The 21,088-nt window shown below is 37.1% G+C and overlaps 4 protein-coding genes across 4 annotated transcripts; 3 read left to right on the top strand and 1 right to left on the bottom strand.

The window, feature by feature from the left end:
* Positions 1-2,036: 2,036 nt before the first annotated feature.
* On the top strand, positions 2,037-6,347 carry LOC101303537 (importin subunit alpha-2-like). Its single transcript, XM_004304358.1, has 11 exons — positions 2,037-2,286; positions 2,637-2,856; positions 3,042-3,195; positions 3,538-3,640; positions 3,850-4,034; positions 4,315-4,394; positions 4,517-4,667; positions 5,306-5,387; positions 5,486-5,544; positions 5,622-5,936; positions 6,048-6,347. The coding sequence occupies exons 1-11, from the start codon at positions 2,235-2,237 to the stop codon at positions 6,210-6,212; spliced, it is 1,566 nt and encodes a 521-aa protein (XP_004304406.1). The 5' UTR covers positions 2,037-2,234; the 3' UTR covers positions 6,213-6,347.
* A 609-nt stretch (positions 6,348-6,956) lies between these two features.
* LOC101303251 (DEAD-box ATP-dependent RNA helicase 57-like) lies at positions 6,957-10,980 on the top strand. Its single transcript, XM_004304357.1, has 12 exons — positions 6,957-7,123; positions 7,196-7,304; positions 7,392-7,513; positions 7,609-7,700; positions 7,827-7,923; positions 8,081-8,161; positions 8,240-8,472; positions 8,751-8,945; positions 9,030-9,120; positions 9,773-9,895; positions 10,208-10,358; positions 10,453-10,980. Exons 1-12 carry the CDS (start codon positions 7,043-7,045, stop codon positions 10,737-10,739), a joined length of 1,662 nt encoding a protein of 553 aa, XP_004304405.1. The 5' UTR covers positions 6,957-7,042; the 3' UTR covers positions 10,740-10,980.
* A 594-nt stretch (positions 10,981-11,574) lies between these two features.
* Positions 11,575-13,848, bottom strand: LOC101307617 (pentatricopeptide repeat-containing protein At3g53360, mitochondrial-like). The gene has a single exon (XM_004306188.1). The coding sequence runs from the start codon at positions 13,846-13,848 to the stop codon at positions 11,575-11,577; it is 2,274 nt and encodes a 757-aa protein (XP_004306236.1).
* A 976-nt stretch (positions 13,849-14,824) lies between these two features.
* LOC101302962 (probable beta-1,4-xylosyltransferase IRX9-like) lies at positions 14,825-18,638 on the top strand. Its single transcript, XM_004304356.1, has 3 exons — positions 14,825-15,700; positions 16,939-17,182; positions 18,237-18,638. Exons 1-3 carry the CDS (start codon positions 15,000-15,002, stop codon positions 18,339-18,341), a joined length of 1,050 nt encoding a protein of 349 aa, XP_004304404.1. The 5' UTR covers positions 14,825-14,999; the 3' UTR covers positions 18,342-18,638.
* The last annotated feature ends 2,450 nt before the right edge of the window (positions 18,639-21,088 follow it).

Genomic DNA, 21,088 nt, shown 5'->3' with positions numbered 1-21,088 from the left:
TCCAATTTGTTTAATACACATCCTATATTTTCATAAAATTTTAAATTTCTTTTATACCCTTTCTTCTTTCAAATGAACAATGAAACATAACAAAAAAAAGCTTTCTTCTTCCTCTTCAGCCACCAACACCAGCAAATTGATTCATCAAAATCTCATCTCATTTGCTCTTATCCATATATATGTATAAATTATAACTCAGCAAAACACATTTAGCTTCTATCGACATTTTAGATTTTTGTATATTGATAATTTTCTTCTGAATTAAACCGAAGGAAAATTCTTTAGATCTTCTCCACCACTATTAATTAAAGAAAATACAAACATGTTTTAATAACACTCACACAAATCATGCTCATGGTTTCTTCATGAACAATTGGCATGGGATCTCTGATATCATAAACTAAGTCAAGTTATGATGTTTTATTAATAAAAAAGAAGAAGGAATTAGAGAAAATAGGTGAAGGCGATTGAGAGAGAGAGAGAGAGAGATTAAAGAATGATGAGGAACATGCTACAGAGTTTAAAACTAAAGCTAGAGAAGGGTAGAAAAAGAAAAATAGGGGAAAAAATGGCAAAAAATAAATTAGGGGGTGTGTATGTATAAACTAAGGATGTGTGAATAAAATTACTCTTATGAGTGGGGTGAGATAACAAGCTATTTTGGTTGTGTTAGCAGTTTTTTTTTTTAACAACAATAGTGTAATTTAATTTCATCAATTGCTAAAAAGGGTACGGATACATACATTCCTAAATTGACATAGGACAACAGTCCAAACATCCATGTCAGGCCTCGCCCGTTATCTCCAAGCACGTCGCACTAGCGCCTCCACATGACTTTCCTGCCAATTTATCGTGCGCCGCTCCAAGCACGACCTCGACCGCAGTCCACGTTGCAAAACGCCATCGTATAAAAGAAAACCGACCAGCGCCTTGACCACCAAGCACCTTCGATATAGAAATGATACAAACGTGTAGGACATGGAAGAGGCCAAAAACCGATTGTAGTCTGAACACAAAACCACCCTTGAGTCCCTCGAATATTTGTTGGATATCGGTCCGGCAATAGACCCTACACTCGGTGACGTAAGAGACAATCACCGTGTCAGAGTGTCGTCGGACGAGTGATTGCACCATGAGACCAAGCTCTTTAGGTTTTAGGGTTTTGTTTTTCAATCCTGGTAATATATATGGTTACGTTAGCAAGTTAACAACAAACACATCCGGTCAATATTCGAACCAAGGTCTATGAGAATAACTAAGTAAAACCAGACTAATTTTCAGCCCAAGCGCATGAACCTGGAGGCTCCTCAAACCTGCTGATCACAAATTGATGAGAGTTAAGACTCAGACTCTTAACATAGGGGTTACATATAAATAGTGGTGTTCACATGGTCACTTAGTGACTAAGGAAATCATGGTCAATCGTCATTTGATGTAAATTTAAGGGTGGAAAACAAAACAACTTAACTTTAAAATAAGACTTCTCACCCTTGGATTTATATTCAACGGTGATTGACCATGATTTATTTAGTCACTATGTGACTATGTGAACGCTACCGTATATACAAATAAACAGTTCGACTAATTTTACCACATTAGATGTTTTTTCTTTATTCTCGCCGCATGATTTTTTTTTTATATATAAAATTAATTAATTTGACATATATGTGATTCGAGCAATTGAGCTCCTTACCTCAATATGAATCGACCTATAGGCTACTTGCAAATGTTGTGTAACCTTGTACAACAAGCATTTATCGAATCCATCAAGAAAATAAATAATATTTCTACAAGATACAAGAAAAGAAATGCTATAGATGGACGAAATGAGCATCAACAAATTTCTACACGATTTTTATATGACAGAATTTTAATGATGCCAGCCGGTGGATGACCATCTAAATTCAAATTACCTCCGTAATACATCACGGAGCTTTATGCAAATTTCCCTGCAACCACAATGACTCTTCAAATTATTTTGTTTTTTTCTTTCTAAAATGCCAAAATAAAATGAGATATTGTTATTTTTTTGGATTAATAATGATAAGAATATAAAATGCAAGGACTTTTGAAGGTAGAAGAAGAAGCTCCACATCAGCCCACATCACACCACGGCGCGGCACAAAACCTCCTTCACCCCACTATCAATTTTCTTCACATTCAAAACCCTCTCCCCATTTCTCTCTTCTCCTCTGCTCCAAAGACTCGACCTTTAGCTCGACTCGCTCTCTACAATGGCCGATGATACTACGGCTTCTCAAAGAAGAGACCCTATCAAATCGTCAGGTACCTCACTTATTCCATTACTCTAATAATTCCTGCTTTGCTTTCTTTAGTTGTTGATAAAAATTAGGGGAACAGAAAGATAAAATCTTTAGCTTTATGCTGTACGTAATTATAGGTTCTGTGATTTTTGAGTTCTCTCCAAGTGAGCCAAGTCTTGAATTAGCGCAGTTGAATTATTATTCTGATACCTCTGAATCAGATTAAAGAAATTAAACACTTAAGTAACTTCCCCAACTCTTTATTGTCCTCAAATAGGGTGTCAGGTTCTTGTATGACTAGCTTCAGTCTGTTAGGTCACACCAAGTTTTGAGCTTTATCTGTATTGAACTGTTATTATGTGGGATTTTCAGTTGGGAATGTTGCGGGACAGCGGAGGCGGCAGAATGCAATCACAGTGGGAAAAGAAAGAAGAGAATCGTTGATTCGTGCAAAGCGCTTGTGTAGAGAGGGGACTAATGGTGATAGTGTTGATCCGTTTGACGGTGAAATGATGATTGACCAAGAGCAGCCGATCTTGGAGGCTCAGACTTCTGCTGCTGTGGAAGAGTTGAAGTCTGCAGTTGCACATCAGTAAGTGGATCCTTAATTTTTTTATTTTTTTTAATGAGTATGGCATGGTATAAAATCTCACTTTTCTTCTATGTGGGGATATAAGTCGGAAAGGGTGACAATCAGTGATTAACAAAACAACCAATTTGAGAACATGGAGCTATTCTTAAATCCATTTGACACCATCCTTGGTGTTTACTTTGTAGGGGGAAAGGTGCTTGGCAAAAGAGGGTGAGCACCCTGCGTGCACTCAGGCGCTTACTGTCTAGATCAGAATTTCCTCCTGTTGATGCTGCTCTTAAAGCTGGTGCAGTACCTTTACTAGTGCAATGCCTTTCATTTGGCTCTCCGGATGAACAGGTTGAGACATTTTCACATGATATGGTTTCATTTGAGTTTACTACATTGTATGCCATTTTCTTAGTTCAACCCAAACAGTAGGTTTTGTTTGAAAAAAATTCAAATGAAAGGGAAGGAAGGAATTTTATTACTTTCTGCTAGGTTATGATATCACTTAGCAGTGGTTTATAATTTCCGGTTAAACATTCTCTTTTGGTTTATAAAATCTCAAAAGATACAACTATGGAGTTTGTGGACTAAAGTATCAGAGATCTTCCGGACATCTTTGGCAGAAAGTAGCAAACTGCTTAAAGACTGACAGGATGTATTCTGACAGTTTCACTTTTGCTTGATATGTTGCAGTTGCTTGAGGCAGCTTGGTGCCTTACAAACATAGCAGCAGGGAAACCTGAGGAAACAAAAGCTTTGTTGCCAGCCTTACCACTACTTATTGCTCATCTTGGAGGTGAATGGCTCACCTGCTTTTTCTTCTTAGATTTTCATTTTTTATTTCAATTGCCTTACAAGTATGAAATGCACTTGAGTGATTGTAAGGTACCACCTCACTTTTGAAGTTTCGCTTCAAAATTTAAGCATAGAGTGATGGACGTTTGAGATGTCTATGATCTGGTGGCTGCTTTTGATATTGCATCTATAGTTTTACTTCTTTTGCAGAAAAGAGTTCCGCGCCTGTTGCTGAGCAATGTGCATGGGCGATCGGAAACGTAGCTGGTGAAGGCGAAGAGCTGAGAAATGTTTTGCTTTCTCAGGGTGCCTTACCACCTCTGGCAAGAATGATGCTTCCAGACAAGGGTTCAACTGTGAGAACAGCTGCTTGGGCACTGTCGAACCTAATCAAGGTGCCTGCTTAATACACATATTCTCAAGAAATGAATTCTTGGTTCCTATGGCCTCTTTGCTCCATTTTCCTGAGTAGCTATTATGATCTTGATTGACTTTACCTTCAAGTGTTTTTTTTGACTTTTATTGTTTTTGGTTTTTGTTTTTCGTTCTTCTTAGCCGTTTTTTCATTATTGGTAATTTTCACTGCAATTGTTGTTCGTTCTGAATAATGTACTGCCATCAATGGGTACTTCCAAATTTTAGTTACAACCGCTCATTGGTTTATTAAAAATGCAGGGACCCAATCCAAAGGCTTCAAATGAGCTCATTAGAGTTGAAGGAGTACTGGATGCAATTATACGGCACCTGAGAAAGGCGTAAGTAGAGTTTAAACATTTTGCTTACATTGTATTTAGCTCTGGCATCATCTTTTATCACATTATACTTCTGGATTGCGATCTCTATGATGAATTATGTATATTAAACTCGTTAAATTCAGAGACGACGAGTTAGCAACTGAAGCTGCATGGGTGGTTGTGTACCTGTCTGCCCTTTCAAATATTGCTACCAGTATGCTAGTAAAGAGTGATGTCCTTCAACTGCTTGTGGAAAGATTGGCGACATCCAATAGTTTACAATTACTTATTCCGGTAATGTGAAATAAATATGACTTATCTATTCAGCTCTTATTTGACTTTGTTTATGTTTGAATAATGCTTGTGGAGTTGTCTAGACGTCACTGTCTAAAAGTTAAAATTGGTTTACATTTTGAAAGTATTGATTGCTGGGATTTGCTGCTAGTCCCATTTTTTTTTAGCCACCTTCCATTTCTTCTTTATGGCTCTACTCTTTCCAATCTCCAAAAATTTGATTATGAAGTACCAGTATTCTCTCCTACAATCCAACAAAAAAAAAATAATAATAATTATGTGCCTGACCTCCCTCTAAGACGCTGCAAGATTTTTTTTAGCTGGTGGTAGATTATGAAAATGGAATTTCTAAATCAAAGTGACCATCTATTTTTACGTAATCTTTCACAAGTGCGGGATACTGCTGTGAATGAGCTAAAACTGTGTGCTCTTACATATCGTGTCCTATTTTCTGAGTTCATGTAGCTGTCGGATTTGCCATGCTTAGGTTAGTAAATTATTATATAATACTTCTTACTTCCTAGAATGGTCCAATCATGTGAGGTTGCATATAATTTGGGTGGATTATGTGTTTTTTGTATTTTATAATTTTCTTTTGGGATAGTGATTGTATTTACTGACGAATGGTTTTCATCTAGGTTCTGAGGAGTTTAGGTAATCTAATAGCTGGCGATTCACAGACAACCCATGCTATTATTGTCCCTGGGAATGACATCACAGGCTAGTGAATTGCTCGTGTCTCTTAGATTGAAAACTGTTCTTTGAGAACATAATTATGTAAACTCGTTCGTTTGCATATAACATAACCACCTTTTCAGGTAACATCATAGAAGTCCTTGTGAAATGTTTGAGAGGTGAACACCGGGTCCTAAAGAAGGTAAATAGAAATTTCTTAATATTATGAGTGGACCTTATTTACACCTGTACTTATTCCAAGCTAAATCTTTAATGTAGGAAGCTGCTTGGGTGCTATCTAATATAGCTGCTGGTTCTATAGAACACAAGCAGTTGATATACTCAAGTGAGGCCGTGCCATTGCTGATACGACTTCTTTCCACAGCACCATTTGATATACGAAAAGAAGTAGCATATGTACTAGGCAACCTCTGTGTTTCCCCTATAACACCAACAGAAGGCGATGGAAAGCCAACTCTAATTCTGGAGCACTTGGTTTCACTTGTTGGTAGAGGATGCCTTCCTGGTTTCATTGATTTGGTTAGCTCTGTTGATACTGAAGCTGCAAGAGTAGGACTACAATTCATGGAACTGGTGAGTAAACATTGACCCTTTGGTGGTGAACTATAATGTATCAGAAACTCAGTTTACATCTAATTGGAACCATAGTGAAAATGTCAGCTTTTATATATATTTTCCGTTCAGGTTTTGAGAGGGATGCCGAATGGTGAGGGGCCAAAGCTGGTTGAGAATGAGAATGGGATTGAAGCGATGGAAAGGTTTCAGTTTCATGAGAATGAAGACTTGAGAAATATGGCAAATACTCTAGTAGATAAGTACTTTGGAGAGGATTATGGGCTTGATGACTAGACAAAGTGACCAGGCATGAAATGAAGTTCCTTTGATTTTCATGTTTTATCTTCCAAGGTTCTGTCCATGGTTGATGTATTGTTGTAAGTGTAAAATTTTGGCGTGCTTGGGTTTAAGTGATTTCTCGTTCAGACAAAAATGAAAGCGAAATCGGAATTTGATGATTCGAATGAACTTAGAAATTCAGCGGAAAGGCTTCCTTCAATAAAACTCCTTGAATCAGATGCATTGTTAACCTCTCATTTGAATGGCATTCGGGTTTTCTGGGAAGAGTTTCTCGAATGAGTTGATTCTACAGTAATTTCCATTCCAATCCCACCAGCAATTACCATTGCAACTTCTTCTCTGGCCCTCGTTTCCCTGCCTCATCGAACCCATTTCGGGTTTTCCTGTTTAAACCAAGGTTCCCATACTATTTTTCGAAATCCATCACTTCGTAACATAGGGGGAATTCTGAAACCTAAAGCCATGAAACATCGTTGTTCGACAAGATGGTTTAGAGCTCATAGAATGGCAATTCAATCTACAAATACCTAGACATGGATAGACTGATATGTGAAAATGTAATGTTTCAACATGGTAAAGGGTGAAACTTGATAATCTAAGAAAAATTAGGCCTTTTTGGGAAAATAACCAATATCTAAATCTAATTGTTCCCCAAAAGTTAAAGGACGGATTCAAAAAAAAAAAAAGGTTAAAGGACGGATTTGTAATATACCAAAAACAATAGCTCTGGAGGTAAAAGGGTTTAAGCAAACTAAACTCTAAACCCTTTAGCTTCAACATCTCCGACTCGCCGCCTGTTAACTAATCGGAGAAAGCCATATCTGATGGCGGAAGGAGCTTCATTCTTGTTCGGCGGCATTCACTTCAACCGGAGGAAGTTCGCCACTGACTTTTCCCGATTCGAGGTTCGTATCTTTCAAAGTATGCAACTTTATTATATCTGATTATCAATTCATAGACTCAAGAATTTGATTCAGGCGAAGAAGAAAGAGACAAACGATTCAAACATGGTCGAAGAGCAGGAGAAGGAGGAAGAGCCAGTGAGAGTGTCTGTTAAGAAGAGGAAGAGGAAGACTGATGTTTCAGGTAAGCAATGAACGTTGGAATTGGATTTGTACGCATTTGGAGTCCTAAGAAATTTTGTTTCTAATTTTTCTTTTGGTGTGAATTAAGAGTCTGGGGATGGAATCAGTCTTTTTAAGAAGTCAAAATCAGCGAAGGCAGCTAAGAAGGAGAAAGAGAAGCCTGCTAATGAACGCGCTAAGCAGAGAAAGAAACTTAATAAACAACTTGAGGTGGCTTCTTGTTTCTACATTGATGTTGTGTCTGTGTATTTGAGTAGCTCATTGTGCTTAAAGTTAATGGTTTTGTTTTTGTTTTTGTGTATTAGCGGGATTCGTTACTCCGAAAGAAGCATAATGTGCATGTCTCAGGGAATAATATCCCATCCCCTCTTGAGAATTTTTCGGAGTTGAGATCAAGGTATGATATTTGGGTGCTATGTTGGAAGATGCTTGTGTAGATGATGTTTTTGCTGTGAATGCTGTGTATACTATTGAAATATGAATTCAAATGGAAATGAAAAAATGTGTTTCCGATTGTTTCCAGACTTGGATGTGAAGAGTATTTACTTCGTAATTTGGCAGAGCTTGGATTTGAAGAGCCAACACCAATCCAACGGCAGGCTATTCCAGTCCTCTTATCTGTATGATCTCTTATTTCTACTGTTGTGGATTTACTTCGTTTTGAATAGATGATGAATTGTTATGAAAACAGGTATTAGTAGAATGTGTTGATACATGTTATGATCATAGTCATTGTTTGCGCTGACTATTTTTTTCTTTCTCATTGTTTTTAAACAGGGTAGGGAATGCTTTGCTTGTGCTCCAACTGGGTCTGGAAAAACCCTTGCTTTTGTGGTTCCCATGCTTATGAAACTCAAGGTATTGTTCACGCATTCAACTGTTACTGCAAGTCTTGATCCCTGAGTTTCTCTGATGAAATGTTTTCCATATTTCTAGCATGCATCTAAGGATGGCGTTCGAGCGGTGATTCTTTGTCCTACACGTGAACTAGCGGCTCAGACAACCAGAGAGTGCAAAAAGTTGTCAAAAGGCAATAAATTTTACATTAAGTTGATGACTAAGGAGCTTGTTAGAAGTGCTGATTTTTCAAAAGACCCTTGTGATGTACTCATATCTACTCCACAACGGTTACGGATGGCTATTCGAAAAAAGAAGCTCAATTTAAGCAGGTGGGTTGATGAATTTATTGATCTTCATAAAACTCAAATATGCTGTTAGGGGAGACAATTTTACGTGAGCTACTGATGGTATCTGTTGGAAATGATCCTTAAAGGGCAAGGAAATGTGTAAATGGCTCTAAAATAAATAGCAAGAGTCTAGTTAGTCTTTATATTACTAAATGGAAACCCTTGTCACATCTTATTTAAGCCTACTTAATAGGAACTCACCGTGTATGTTAAATGATGAGTTAAATTGATATCATTTCTCATGAGTTTGTATCTTGCAGGGTGGAATATCTTGTCTTAGATGAGTCTGATAAGCTCTTTGAGCTTGGCCTATTAAAACAGATTGATTCTGTGGTGAAAGCATGCTCCAACCCTTCAGTCGTTCGCTCTTTGTTTAGTGCTACTTTACCTGATTTTGTTGAGGAGCTTGCACGTACTATAATGCATGATGCTGTTCGAGTTATCATTGGCAGGAAGTAAGTGTGACTTTATCTTACGATAGTCATGGAGTGGTTTCACATGCGTAATGACTTACTTTTTAAATGTTTTTATCCATACAGAAATACTGCTTCTGAGACTATCAAGCAAAAATTGGTATATGCTGGAAGTGAACAAGGGAAATTTATGGCTCTTCGACAAAGCTTTACAGAGGTATGTACCATATAGTTCGTGCCATACCGTATTTCCCTGTATATTTTTAGCAAGAAAGCTTATATTTTTCCTCACTTCTCCATAGGATCCATGAATGTGGTAATGGACATGCATTTCATATTGAAAATCTGCATATTATACCCTTTCTTAGGAGTCACTATGTAACCAATCTGGTGACATGAGATAATTTTTTTTCTCTGTAGCCTTTTCCAGAACTTTTGATCTCATGAAGGCCATTGTCCAGTGTATGTCCTTCCCTGAATACATAGATGATAGTGAGAACACAATACATGCAAAGTTTGAATGTTAATTGGTCTGAAAAGGCGTCCAACATATGCATCAGTAACCAAATTTCACTCAATCTACTTTTGACCTCATGAAGGAGGCCATTGTCTAGTGTAGGTCCTTCCCTGAATACAAAAATGATAGTGAAAGCACAATACAGGGTTGCATTTTAATAGGTCTAAACAACATCCAACATATGAAATTTTTGCACGAGTGACCAAATCTTACTCAATCTACTTGCACCTATTTTTAATATTAAAAAAAAATCATGTGAGGTGAGTTATTAGCATTTGTATTTCAGTTCAACATCTCCAGATATTAGTTGGACCAGTTTGGCTAATTTGCTATTCTTTTATCTTGTCACTAGAGTCTAAATCCACCAGTTTTGATCTTTGTACAAAGCAAAGAGCGAGCGAAGGAACTCTACGGAGAGCTTTTATGTGAGAATATAAGAGCTGGTGCGATCCATTCTGATATGTCCCAATCTGAGGTAATTTTGTTGCCATTGTTTTCAGCTAACTTGTTTTGATGTTATTATTCAATGTATGCTTGTCCATCTGTAACTAGGATTGTATGCCACTCAACACAAGTGTGATATAAATGAAACAGAACTCTTAAATGATGTCAAACCTGAGTATGCATCAGAGGGTGGACCTGGATCCCGTTACTACTTACTAGTATCTGGGCTCATGTAGAGTTTAGTCATCAATTACTATACTGTGATCTATTGCCTATGTATTGTTTTTATACACTTAAACAGTAATTACTGCGTGCTGTATGCTAAAATTTGAATTCACTGCAGCGAGAAAATGCTGTTGACGACTTCAGAGCTGGAAAAACATGGGTTTTGATTGCCACCGATGTTATTGCTAGGGGTATGGATTTCAAAGGCATCAACTGTGTGATTAATTATGATTTTCCAGATTCTTCTGCTGCCTACATTCACCGGATTGGTATGTTGTTCACTCTCCTTTTGAAATAACTATTCAAATATTTTGGGGGGAATGACATTGTGATCATGAAAAAGTTTGTGTTCTTTCTGTGAAGGTCGCTGTGGCAGAGCGGGGAGGAGTGGAGAAGCGATTACTTTCTATACAGATGAAGATATTCCATTTTTACGGAATATAGCTAATGTTATGGTGTCATCAGGTTGTGAGGTTCCATCTTGGATCATGGTCTTGCCCAAAAAGAAGTGGAGAAAGCACAGACCTGGAAGAGGAGGGTCGGTTTTAGCTGGACCAAAAGATGAAGTAAAAAAGAAGTGGACAAAGAAGAAAGCAAAAAAATCTCAGAAGACAAACTTAAATGATGAATCGAAAGATGAGCAAGAATGAATGGAGTCAGTTACATGTAGGGAGTTGTCTTTAGTTGACACACTAGGACTTTTCTCTATGATTGAGTGATCTAGATTTTGCATTTAGTTTGATTTGGAAATCCAGGAAGCAACATCATTTTATTGTTGATGAACTTTTGGTTGCTAGTGGGTCATGGATAATGTGGTTATTGTCTGTTTGAGAGTTGAGGATGAGGGCAAGCTATGGTCGATCACTCGATGTTGTAACATTATGATTAACATATACAATTCAAGAATTACAGGAAAACAAAATTGGACACCTCAAAATTTCTGTTTTCAGCCTAGGTGTTAACAAGCTGTTCATGATTAAGTTCATCCAGCCCTGCTTTAAAGTCTAAACCTTGCAGATGAGAGTGAAATTTTTTCTTCCTTTGAATTTCCCCTTATTGCATGTTGCTGGCAATAGTTACGCCAGGAAGTGTGAAGGAATTGAATGGCCTATCAACTGGGATTCCAAATGTGCCATCACTTCCACCCATCTATGTAGCTCGTTAGTACAACACATGCGAGATCAACTAACCAGGCAGAACAAACAGTCCCACCTCCATAACTTCAAGGAGCACTACACTCGTATTCCTGACAATCATTCGAGTCTTAGACCTTCTGTGCCTTCTTGATTTGTGACAATTTTGGGTCTCCTGCAACTCTTCTCCCCACTTCCAAGAGGGGCAACACCATGTCGAAGGAACTCGATTGCAACTGAAGAAAAAATAGCTCTAGGCCGAGCCTTTCCAGCAATGTACTGAAAAAGTTATGTTCTTTACTCAAGTCTGAACTCTGAACAGCCAGATATAACTTCAGCTCTGGCACTGAAGCTATGGCTGAAGTGGATCACAGCCATCATCCAACATCTGCAACCACAACTCCTCTAGCATTGCATATATTTGACCCCTCTCTGGGTGTGAACTATCTTCAACCAAAAAGACATGGATCCTATCCTTGATTTCAATCCAGCTCTGACCTGGAACTTTTTTGACGCCACTTTCTCTCATCAAATTCCTCAATCTAGCAACTTCATCCCATCTGCCAGAAGAAGCACTGATGTTGCATAGTAATACGAGAGCAGCAGAATTTGAAGGATCTAGTTCTAGTACCTTCTCGGCAGCCTGTTTTCCTATATCAGTGTTCCCACGGGTTTTGCAGGCTGCCAGTAGAGTCTTCCATACAACAATGTCGGGTTCAAATGTCACTTGCTTGATGAACTCCTCCGCTTCATGTAAGCATCCAGCACGAGCAAGTAAGTCAACCATACAAGAACAATGCTCTCTTGTTGGTGCAATACCATGTTCAGATTCCATGGTTTTATACACTTGCCGCCCTTTTTCTACCAGTCCAATATGACTGCAAGCAGTAAGGACCCCCACCAGTGTAACTTCATTTGGTTTTACCCCCAATGCTTTCATTGTTTTAAACAGCTCAAGAGCTTCCTCTCCACATCCAGACTGAGCATAACCCATAATTAAACTACTCCATGATACAACATCTGGATTGTCCATCAAACTAAAAAGCTTTTGGGCACTTTCAAGCGATCCACACTTTGTATACATGTCAATCAATCCATTGCTGACAGTAACACCAAATACAAGCCCACTTTTCACAGTAAAGCAATGAATTTGATTCCCAACTTCCAGAGATGCTATATCTGCACATGCACCAATTACATTACTGACAGTAATATAATCAGGCCTAATTTCAGAAATAAGCATCAACTTCAGTAATCTGAAAACTTCTCCAGCCTGGTTGTGCTGCATGCACGCGGTAATAATGGCATTCCAAGAAACTGAAGCAGCACGATTTCTCATATCTTTGAACACAACAAATGCATCATCGAGATTTGAACACTTAGCATACATTGTTAGCAAAGCATTACAGACAGATACAGTAAAATCAAGTGCTGTCTTGATAATGTAGGAGTGAACCTGCCTACCCTGAGACAGTGTTGGAGAGCTTGTGCAAGCAGAAAGTACAGAGAGTACACTAACTTCATCAGGGATCAGTTTCATGTGCTGCATCCTAGAAAAGAAAGATATGGCTCCATTAGCATCTCCAAAATTAGAAAATCCCGTAATCATTGCATTCCAGGACACCAAATCAGGCCGGTCTATGTGAAAAAATACAGTTCTTGCAGATTCTAAATGCCCACAATTTGCATACATGTCACAAAGGGAGCATCCAGCAAAATTGTCTCTCCCTAAACCAAACTTTATGCACATCCCATGTATCTGCCTTCCATATTCCGGTTGAACAAGGCCGCTACACGCACTAAAAGCACTTCCGAATATAAACTCATTAGGAATGTAAGCACCCTGACACAACATTTCCTTAAAATGAGCCAAAGCTTCATTGCCATAATCAAGTTGCGAAAACCCTGCAATGATTGAACCCCAAGAAATCAAATCCTTTGTCGCAACACGCGTAAACACATCAAATGCATCAGCAATTAGACCAAACTTAGTGTACATTGAAGTAAGCGCATTTTGTGCAATAGGGTGTGAACCAGTTTCTGATTTCACTACATAGGCATGGACCTGTCTCCCTAACCACACATTTCCCAAACCCGAACACGCTTTCACTACACTTCCAAAAGTGAACTGATCAGGCTTACAACCCGATCGAAGCATTTGAAAATACAACTCAACTGCTTTATCCTCCTGCCTATTCTGTGAATACCCAGCAATGAGTGAAGTCCAAGACACCACATTTCTCTCAGGCATTTCATCAAATACCTTCCTCGCATCCCAAAACGACCCACATTTCCCATACATGTTGAGAATGTGATTCTGAAGAACAATGTCTTGCTCGCAATTGGACCCCAAAATATGATCATGGATTTTCCTACCATGTTCAATTGACCTTAAAAACGAGCAAGCGGAAACCAAATTGGCATAAGTGCTGGGAAACACTTTGAAACTGGTGTTCTTGTCCAGAAAGTCAAATGCTTGAAGGGCTTCTCTGTAATGCTTTTGTCTACATAAGGAGGTTATGTAGTCATTGCCAAACAGTTCATTCTTAAAGTGTGGTAAAAGGGTTGAAGGTGGCTGACTGTGGTTGAAGGCCAATGGTTTTGAGGCTTTGAATATTTTCATCATGGTCTAAAGGGTTTAAGGGTTTTTAGTGTTTCTTTCACAGAGCAAAATAGCATGGACTGAGTTGAAAACGGGGTCGTTTTGCCTGTTGGGTTTAGGGTTTGAGTTGATCATAAGAAATTGATTGGTTTGAACTCTTTTCTCATGTGGGAAATGATGTTATTGCTTTGGAATGAAAATATGATGATGGAGATGAAGTGTCAATTATTGGTTGCTTCAAATGTTGGGAATGTTTGTGATTGATTTGGATTTATAATCATGGCATTATGACAAGAGAGCAAGAGAGAAATATTATGATGGTTCAAGAATCACCATTGTTGTTGATGTTCAAGTGAATGACTTTCTTCTTTCCCTTGGTTGTTGATTCATAGAAGCACCCCCTTTAAATGGCTCTGTTCCATTGTCCTAATCAACCTTGTTACTCCTAATCATCATCCTTATATTTAATTAATCTTCCATAAGATTTTCCCCCACACCAAACTGAAATGAGTATGATTAAGAAATTCAAGCTTTGTTCTCATTGTTTAAGCACAACTTAATTAGTTTAAAATGCTGACGTGTCCCTATGTGGCTTGGAAGTTCCTTCAATTTTGATTATTGAGCATCAACAACATTGCCATAAACCGAGATCTTACTTTGCCTCAACTCTAAATTACCATAAGTATCAACTATCAAATGATTAAGTTTATTTCTTTCATATTATCCTAGTCATTTTGATCCCTTGCTAGCTTCTTTCTTTATGGAACTTAGAAGACTTCAATTCAACAAATCTCAGCTGCTACCCCAGTTGAACTTTGATACTAATTTGTTGATGGGTTCCATCCCAACCACTCTTTGGTGCAGAGAAAGCAACTGAAGCCCTAAAATTAAAATTTTTGTCCTTTCTTTTGCTTCAAGCAACAACTACATGAAGCAGTTCTTCACCAAAAAAACAGCACAAACTCAAAAACAAAACCAATATTGCACCAACTTAGCTCCCATATTTTTGTAATAAACAGCCTTTTTCGTAACCTTCCATTATTTCATGCATTCAAATTAAAATCTTTTCCTTATATATATTACATTGATACGCTACTTTCCTTGTTTTCTATGACCAAAACCCACCTAAATTCAGTAACCCAAATACCTTTTAGATCTCTGTAAGTGATCGGAAAATGGGTACAACTGAGAGATCAAAAAAGAGGGTTCAACTATGGAAGAAAGCTGCTGTTCATTTTGCTTTGTGTTTTGTTATGGGGTTCTTCACAGGCTTCGCTCCCACATTTAAACCTTCCATCTTTTCTAAACCTGCTGTGAGTACATCAAAGAAAGTAGAGTTTTCACCTCAACCAATTGAGCCTCCGCAACAAGTAGCAAATGTCGATAGAAGTTTGATAGCAGAAGCAGAAAATTTGACTATGCAGGCAGCATCATCCCCTCCATGGTCTGAAGAAAACTACTCCGAAACCGAAAGGAGGATGTCAGAAGATGAAGAAGACGAAGAGAAAAAACCCAGCTTGACACCAAGAAGATTCATAATCATAGTCACACCAACAAGCACCAAAAACCCACTAAAATGTGTGTTTCTGAGAAGACTGGCCAACACCATCAAGTTGGTTCCTCAGCCATTGTTGTGGATTGTGGTGGAAGGGAAGACCGAGTCTAATGAGGTTTCTGAAGTTCTTAGGAAAACAGGTATCATGTATAGGCATTTGGTTTTTAAAGAGAACTTCACAGATACTGAGGCTGAAATGGATCATCAGAGGAATGTTGCTCTCAAGCACATTGAGCAGCACAAGCTTAGTGGGATTGTTCACTTTGCTGGGCTTTCCAATGTCTATGATCTTGGCTTCTTTGATCAGCTCAGAGAAATTGAGTATGTAATCCAACTCTTTTCCCTTTTCCCTTTTCTGTTCAATCATATGTCAACCATTACTTAATTTTTTGGAATTTTCTAATTAAAGTGTTTCAAACATTTTTATTTGGACGTAAGAACCTAAGGGGGGGATGGTGGTTACGAAGTTTTGAGTAGAGTGTAAGAAAAATGATCGAGTTGGTATGATTTTGATAAAAAGTGATTCTTAAGATTTACCAACTGATCATATTATCCACTCTAAAATTTGAAGTTCTTATATGATTCATATGATAATAAATTAAAGTCACATGCATCAACGGTTGATAGTCGGTCACGTGTATATGGCAAACATGGGTCTACTCTCTTCTTCCCTAATATGGCGTGCTTCTCCTCCATCTAATATATCTTTTTACCTTCGTATAGATGGTCTGAGATTTTCTTATTTATGATATGCTTAACTTTTTCTTCATGGATTGGTATTCGTTAGCCTTTTCTCTAATAAATAACAATAAGAGGGCGGGCGGTGGGCTCCCAGAGTATGGCAAACCCTTCTCTTTTGGGATTGAGGGTGAAACTTGTTCCCTCCGCTGTCTACCTCTGAGGAGTTAATTTCGCCTAATCCTTTATTATTTAAAAAAAAAAAACAATCGTTAATTTAATTATTCTTGACATAAATATAAAAATACATTGTGAAAGAACAATTTACACTAATTTACTTTGACTCGATCTTACTAATCTCCAAACTGAAACAACTGAATCTCTGGTTTATCAGTTTATTACTTTGGGTATTAATCAAATGGTTAGGTAATTCAAGGAAAAATTATCTATTGCAATGCTGAGGTAATACCCCATGCATGTTGTAAAGTCATATTCGTTGAGATTCATATGATTTTAAATTATGGATCTTTGAAAACTTTGACAACTTGAGTACTATTAGATTGTCATTACCATTATTAGAACACCCGATGCCAGATAAACACCTTACCGACAAATTAAACAGCGATTTCATCTTTTGTGTTGTAATATAATCGCTTACGCATGAGTTAAGATGCTAAATTGCTCATAATGTGACAAAAATTTCTTGGATTGTATAACCAATTTAGCATCATAAGCGATTAAATTACACGATCTTGAAATGCATGTAATTATGAGGAATGATATTATATATGGGACTGCAGAGTCTGCAGTTGGTTTAACTGAGTAAACTACTTTCCAGTTTGTGTTACTAAGAACATCTCGATCATTTGTGTAATTTGCAGGGTGTTTGGGACATGGCCAATGGCAATACTAGCAGCAAACAAGAAAAAAGTGATCATTGAAGGACCTGTATGCGATTCTTCACATGTGATAGGATGGCATATCCTAAGGAAAATGAACAACACTGATCAAACAGATGAGACTAACAGACTTCGCATTCATATTTCAAGCTTTGCATTCAACAGCTCAATCCTATGGGACCCTGAAAGATGGGGTCGTACTTCATCACTTCAAAGCACCTCTCAGGTAATAATTAACATCAAAGTTATAATAAGCGTTCAATATACTTGTTTGAAAGTAACCTTAAAAATTATTTGACAATCACGTACTTTTGTTGTAAATATATGATTTCTGTATATCCAATTTAGGAGCCTGGTGTTTTTGTTTCCTCCACATTTGATAAGGAACTGGTTCATTTGTATCCTTAATTGGTTACTATTTCATTACTGCAATTGGGTCCTGTCACACCAAGCTGTTAGAATATTCATGCTGTATGAATAAGTAAGCTGGTTCAGTTGAGGTTTGGCAAACCTCCAACTATTTTAAAATCATTACAGACACATTAGGATTAGGTGTATGGATGAATTGGTACGAATTTGCTCACACTCTTCTGGTAACCAATGCCTAAAAAGATTGATTATAAGAATGAGTGTGATATCTAGACAAATCTTTCTGGACATTTATGCAAGTGTATACTATAGATCATTAGGAAGCCCTTTTAGTGAGGACTCTTAAGTTAAGGACTTGGTGAAGACTTTCGGCTTATCCCACTTTTCGATCTTATCTCACTTTTCGATCTTATATCCACATCTTGACCGTTCAGTTTATAAGTATTTATGAGTAGATCGTTTCTCCAAATTTTCAGCTATATTGAAAATTGTTAAGACATTCATAAGTGTGATTTATCAATTATAAACTTGAACGGTTCATATTTGACATATTTGGTTCGTCCATTAATTTGATCTAATTTGTTATCTTAACGAACACCAATTTGACTGAAAATTTGTAGAAATGATCTACTCATATAAACCTAAAAACTAAACGGATGAGATATCAAAATGTGATCGAAAATTGGATATTTTAAATCATAAATCTAAAAGTTCTCACCAAGTCCTCAACTTAAAGGTCCTCACTAGAAGGGCTCCCTAGATCATTAACCCACTTGAGTAGTTTATCTCTCTTTTTTCTAAACCTACAAGGAGAAGAATGATTGAGAGCATGTGCAAATATGTCTTCTTGATTTGTTATAGATTATATGTATGTTTCTTATGGGTTTTCTTTGCTGTTTTGTTCTCAACAGAATTCCATGAAATTTGTAAAGCAAGTGGTTCTTGAAGATGAGACAAAACTAAAGGGAATCCCACCAGAAGACTGCTCAAAGATCATGCTTTGGTCCCTTCATTGAGTCACACCAAACAATCAACGAAAAGAGAAATTCATTGTCCAAAGGAAAAAAAAAAAAATCAATCTTTGAAGTCATTTTGCTTTTATTAATCTCCTTCATTTCTTCTCCTTGTCTAAATTTTTGATCAGATAGGTAATACCACGAGTACATTCTTACTACTCAAATATGTAGCTGAAATCACTAAACTCATGTTATACGAGTTGCTTTTGTTCTATTATATAGAACGCAATGAAAGAGGATAATTTACCCTTTTTTCTTCATCCCTTTGGTACTCAATGCTATAATGAGACATCTTTTTATCAGCTCTGTGAATTGAAATGCATCTATCGCAAGTAAGTTGTACTTATGATCCCCACAACTCTCCCAGTAAAACTTGGATTTCTACATGTTACATTAGTTCTTTTAGAACACCTTGACACTGGTGTCTAAATTGTTCTAATTGAGCCTTCATGTGTTCTTAAACATATATTTCAATTAATTTTCTTGCGTTTTTGTGCTTGCCAACAATTGTAATAATTGGGTGTACTTGAATTTATATCCTCTCTTGGCCTTCAATTATGTCCGTGTTCGAATCTCGTGACCGGCTCGATCCTGGATGACTATCACTTGCTCTTTCCCTACGGCCGAGTGAGCAGCTGTTCTTGCTCTTCTTGAATCAGTTGCATTTGATTGGTCCCGTATCCGTATTAAAAGTAGTTACGGAGACAAGAGCTTCTTTCCCTTAGTTTGATGTTCAAGAAAGCTTTTCTTTGTTAGTGAGTTGTATACAAGATTTGATACATTTTTCTCAAGAGCACTCCTAGTCGTAGTAGAGAGGGAAAAAGAAAAACTTTCTCTACCATTAGGAGTCGTTTTGCGAAGGCCCAACAAAAATACAGACACATATCGCTGCTGGACCACAATTGGATTGGGCTGAAAATTGAACACTGTCCCTCAGGCCCTAACATACTGATTTTTGCATGATTTCATAATTTTCATTACAACTCTTTGATCGGTGTGATGCTTGCTAGTTGCTAGCTAGCTTATATTAATGGCAATAACAGTACATGGAAAAATGAAATATCAATCAACCATTTGATCAAGCCGATTCAACTCGAAAATAAAAACACCGATGAAGAGTGATGAATTGATAAAACATACATCATGTTTACTAAATTATAAACCAAAACGATAAACGAGGGTGTGTGTTCAATCATATACAATTAGGCTAGACTATAAGTAAAAAGAAGAAAATACCACTTTAGCACCGGAAACAATTGCAACACGAACATTAAACTTACGCAGTTTGATCAATTGTACGTGGGACATAGAATCATAACACTTCACAAAAATCTTACATCCATGAACAAGATTTCCATTCTCATAAAAAGAAGAAGCATGATATTGTTCAGAAGTTTGATGCTGTGCTCCCATTTGGCAATTGTGATTTTGACATGCAACGCATTCTGAATGTGTGTATTAACGCGCTATGAAGATTCACGGATTGGTGATGATCATGTCTATTATTGTTTGGTGGCTAATACAGGTCTCTTTCTCTGTATAAATCAAATTAATTAGTCAATTCACACCAAACAGGGGGTCCAATCCTGAATCTGTTTTAATAAAAAAGATTTATTGAGAGTTTTAAACACCAGAACCAACTCATTTGATTGTGGTAGCAGTTTCAAATTATGACTTTTCCTTAGAAACCGAGTTGAATGAGTACAGGTACGTACTCATCTTGGACTGTTGGACATTAATTCGTTTTAAAATACTCGAAGTAAAACTGTAAAAATGAAAATCAAACATAAAACTAATTGTATTCTTTGTTTTTTCTGCATTTTCTTATTTCTGACGCTTGTTAATTAATCGTATATATTGAGTCACAAATTCATGATCTTTCGTGCCCTCAAAACTTATTGATACATGAAGAAGATTGGAATCACACATTCTAAATTATCCTATTAGATGCATGCATTGTATTAAGAATTAAATTCAGTTTACTCCTTTATGGTTTGAGGGTAACTTCATATTAATCCCTACACTTTTAATTTCATCAGTTTACCCCCTGAACTCTTCAATTTTTGTCTGTCGTGACCAAATTCTTATATTTTGTTTGAATTGTTCGTTAATTCTAGATACGAGCCCCATTGTTAAGGTTAAAATTGTCATTTAACAAAAAAACTAGTGAAAAAAAATTTAAAAATCATTCCTTTTTATCCCTAACTAAGTTGAAAATTTTCTAAGCTTCGGGTACAAACATAATTTAACTCATGAGATTGGGTCCACGTCAGCAATTAACATCTGATTTGGACAGAAAATGAGACATTGGTCACGGTTGAGGGAAATTCAAAAGTTTGAGGGGTAAACTGATGAAATTGAAAGTATAGGGATTAACATGAAGTTACTCCTAAACCTCATAGGGGTAAACTGAATTTAATTCTTGTATTAAGAAACATAAGAATACTAGATGTATGATAAATATACAGATATAATTAAAGGAGAAGATGAAGCAGATAATGAGGGGAAAATACCACCAACCAGGAATACATGAATACAATAACCATGAGAAACAATCATTAACGTAAGACGAGTGAAAACAAAATCACACAAACAAATTTGTAACATGTGTTGGTGAGGGAACAAGATACTTAAACAAAAACATAACGACGTATTATAGATTTAAGTTTATTCATTTTAATGAAGTTGCACTAAAGACGTTCTTACGTCTCTATTACAGAGTACGATAATGATGGGTAAACAGACCA

This window comes from Fragaria vesca, linkage group LG6, assembly GCF_000184155.1.
Source record: "Fragaria vesca subsp. vesca linkage group LG6, FraVesHawaii_1.0, whole genome shotgun sequence".
NCBI lineage: Eukaryota > Viridiplantae > Streptophyta > Magnoliopsida > Rosales > Rosaceae > Fragaria > Fragaria vesca.
The sequence above is the reverse complement of the archived record's forward strand: the minus strand, read 5'-3'. Positions and strand labels throughout refer to the sequence as shown.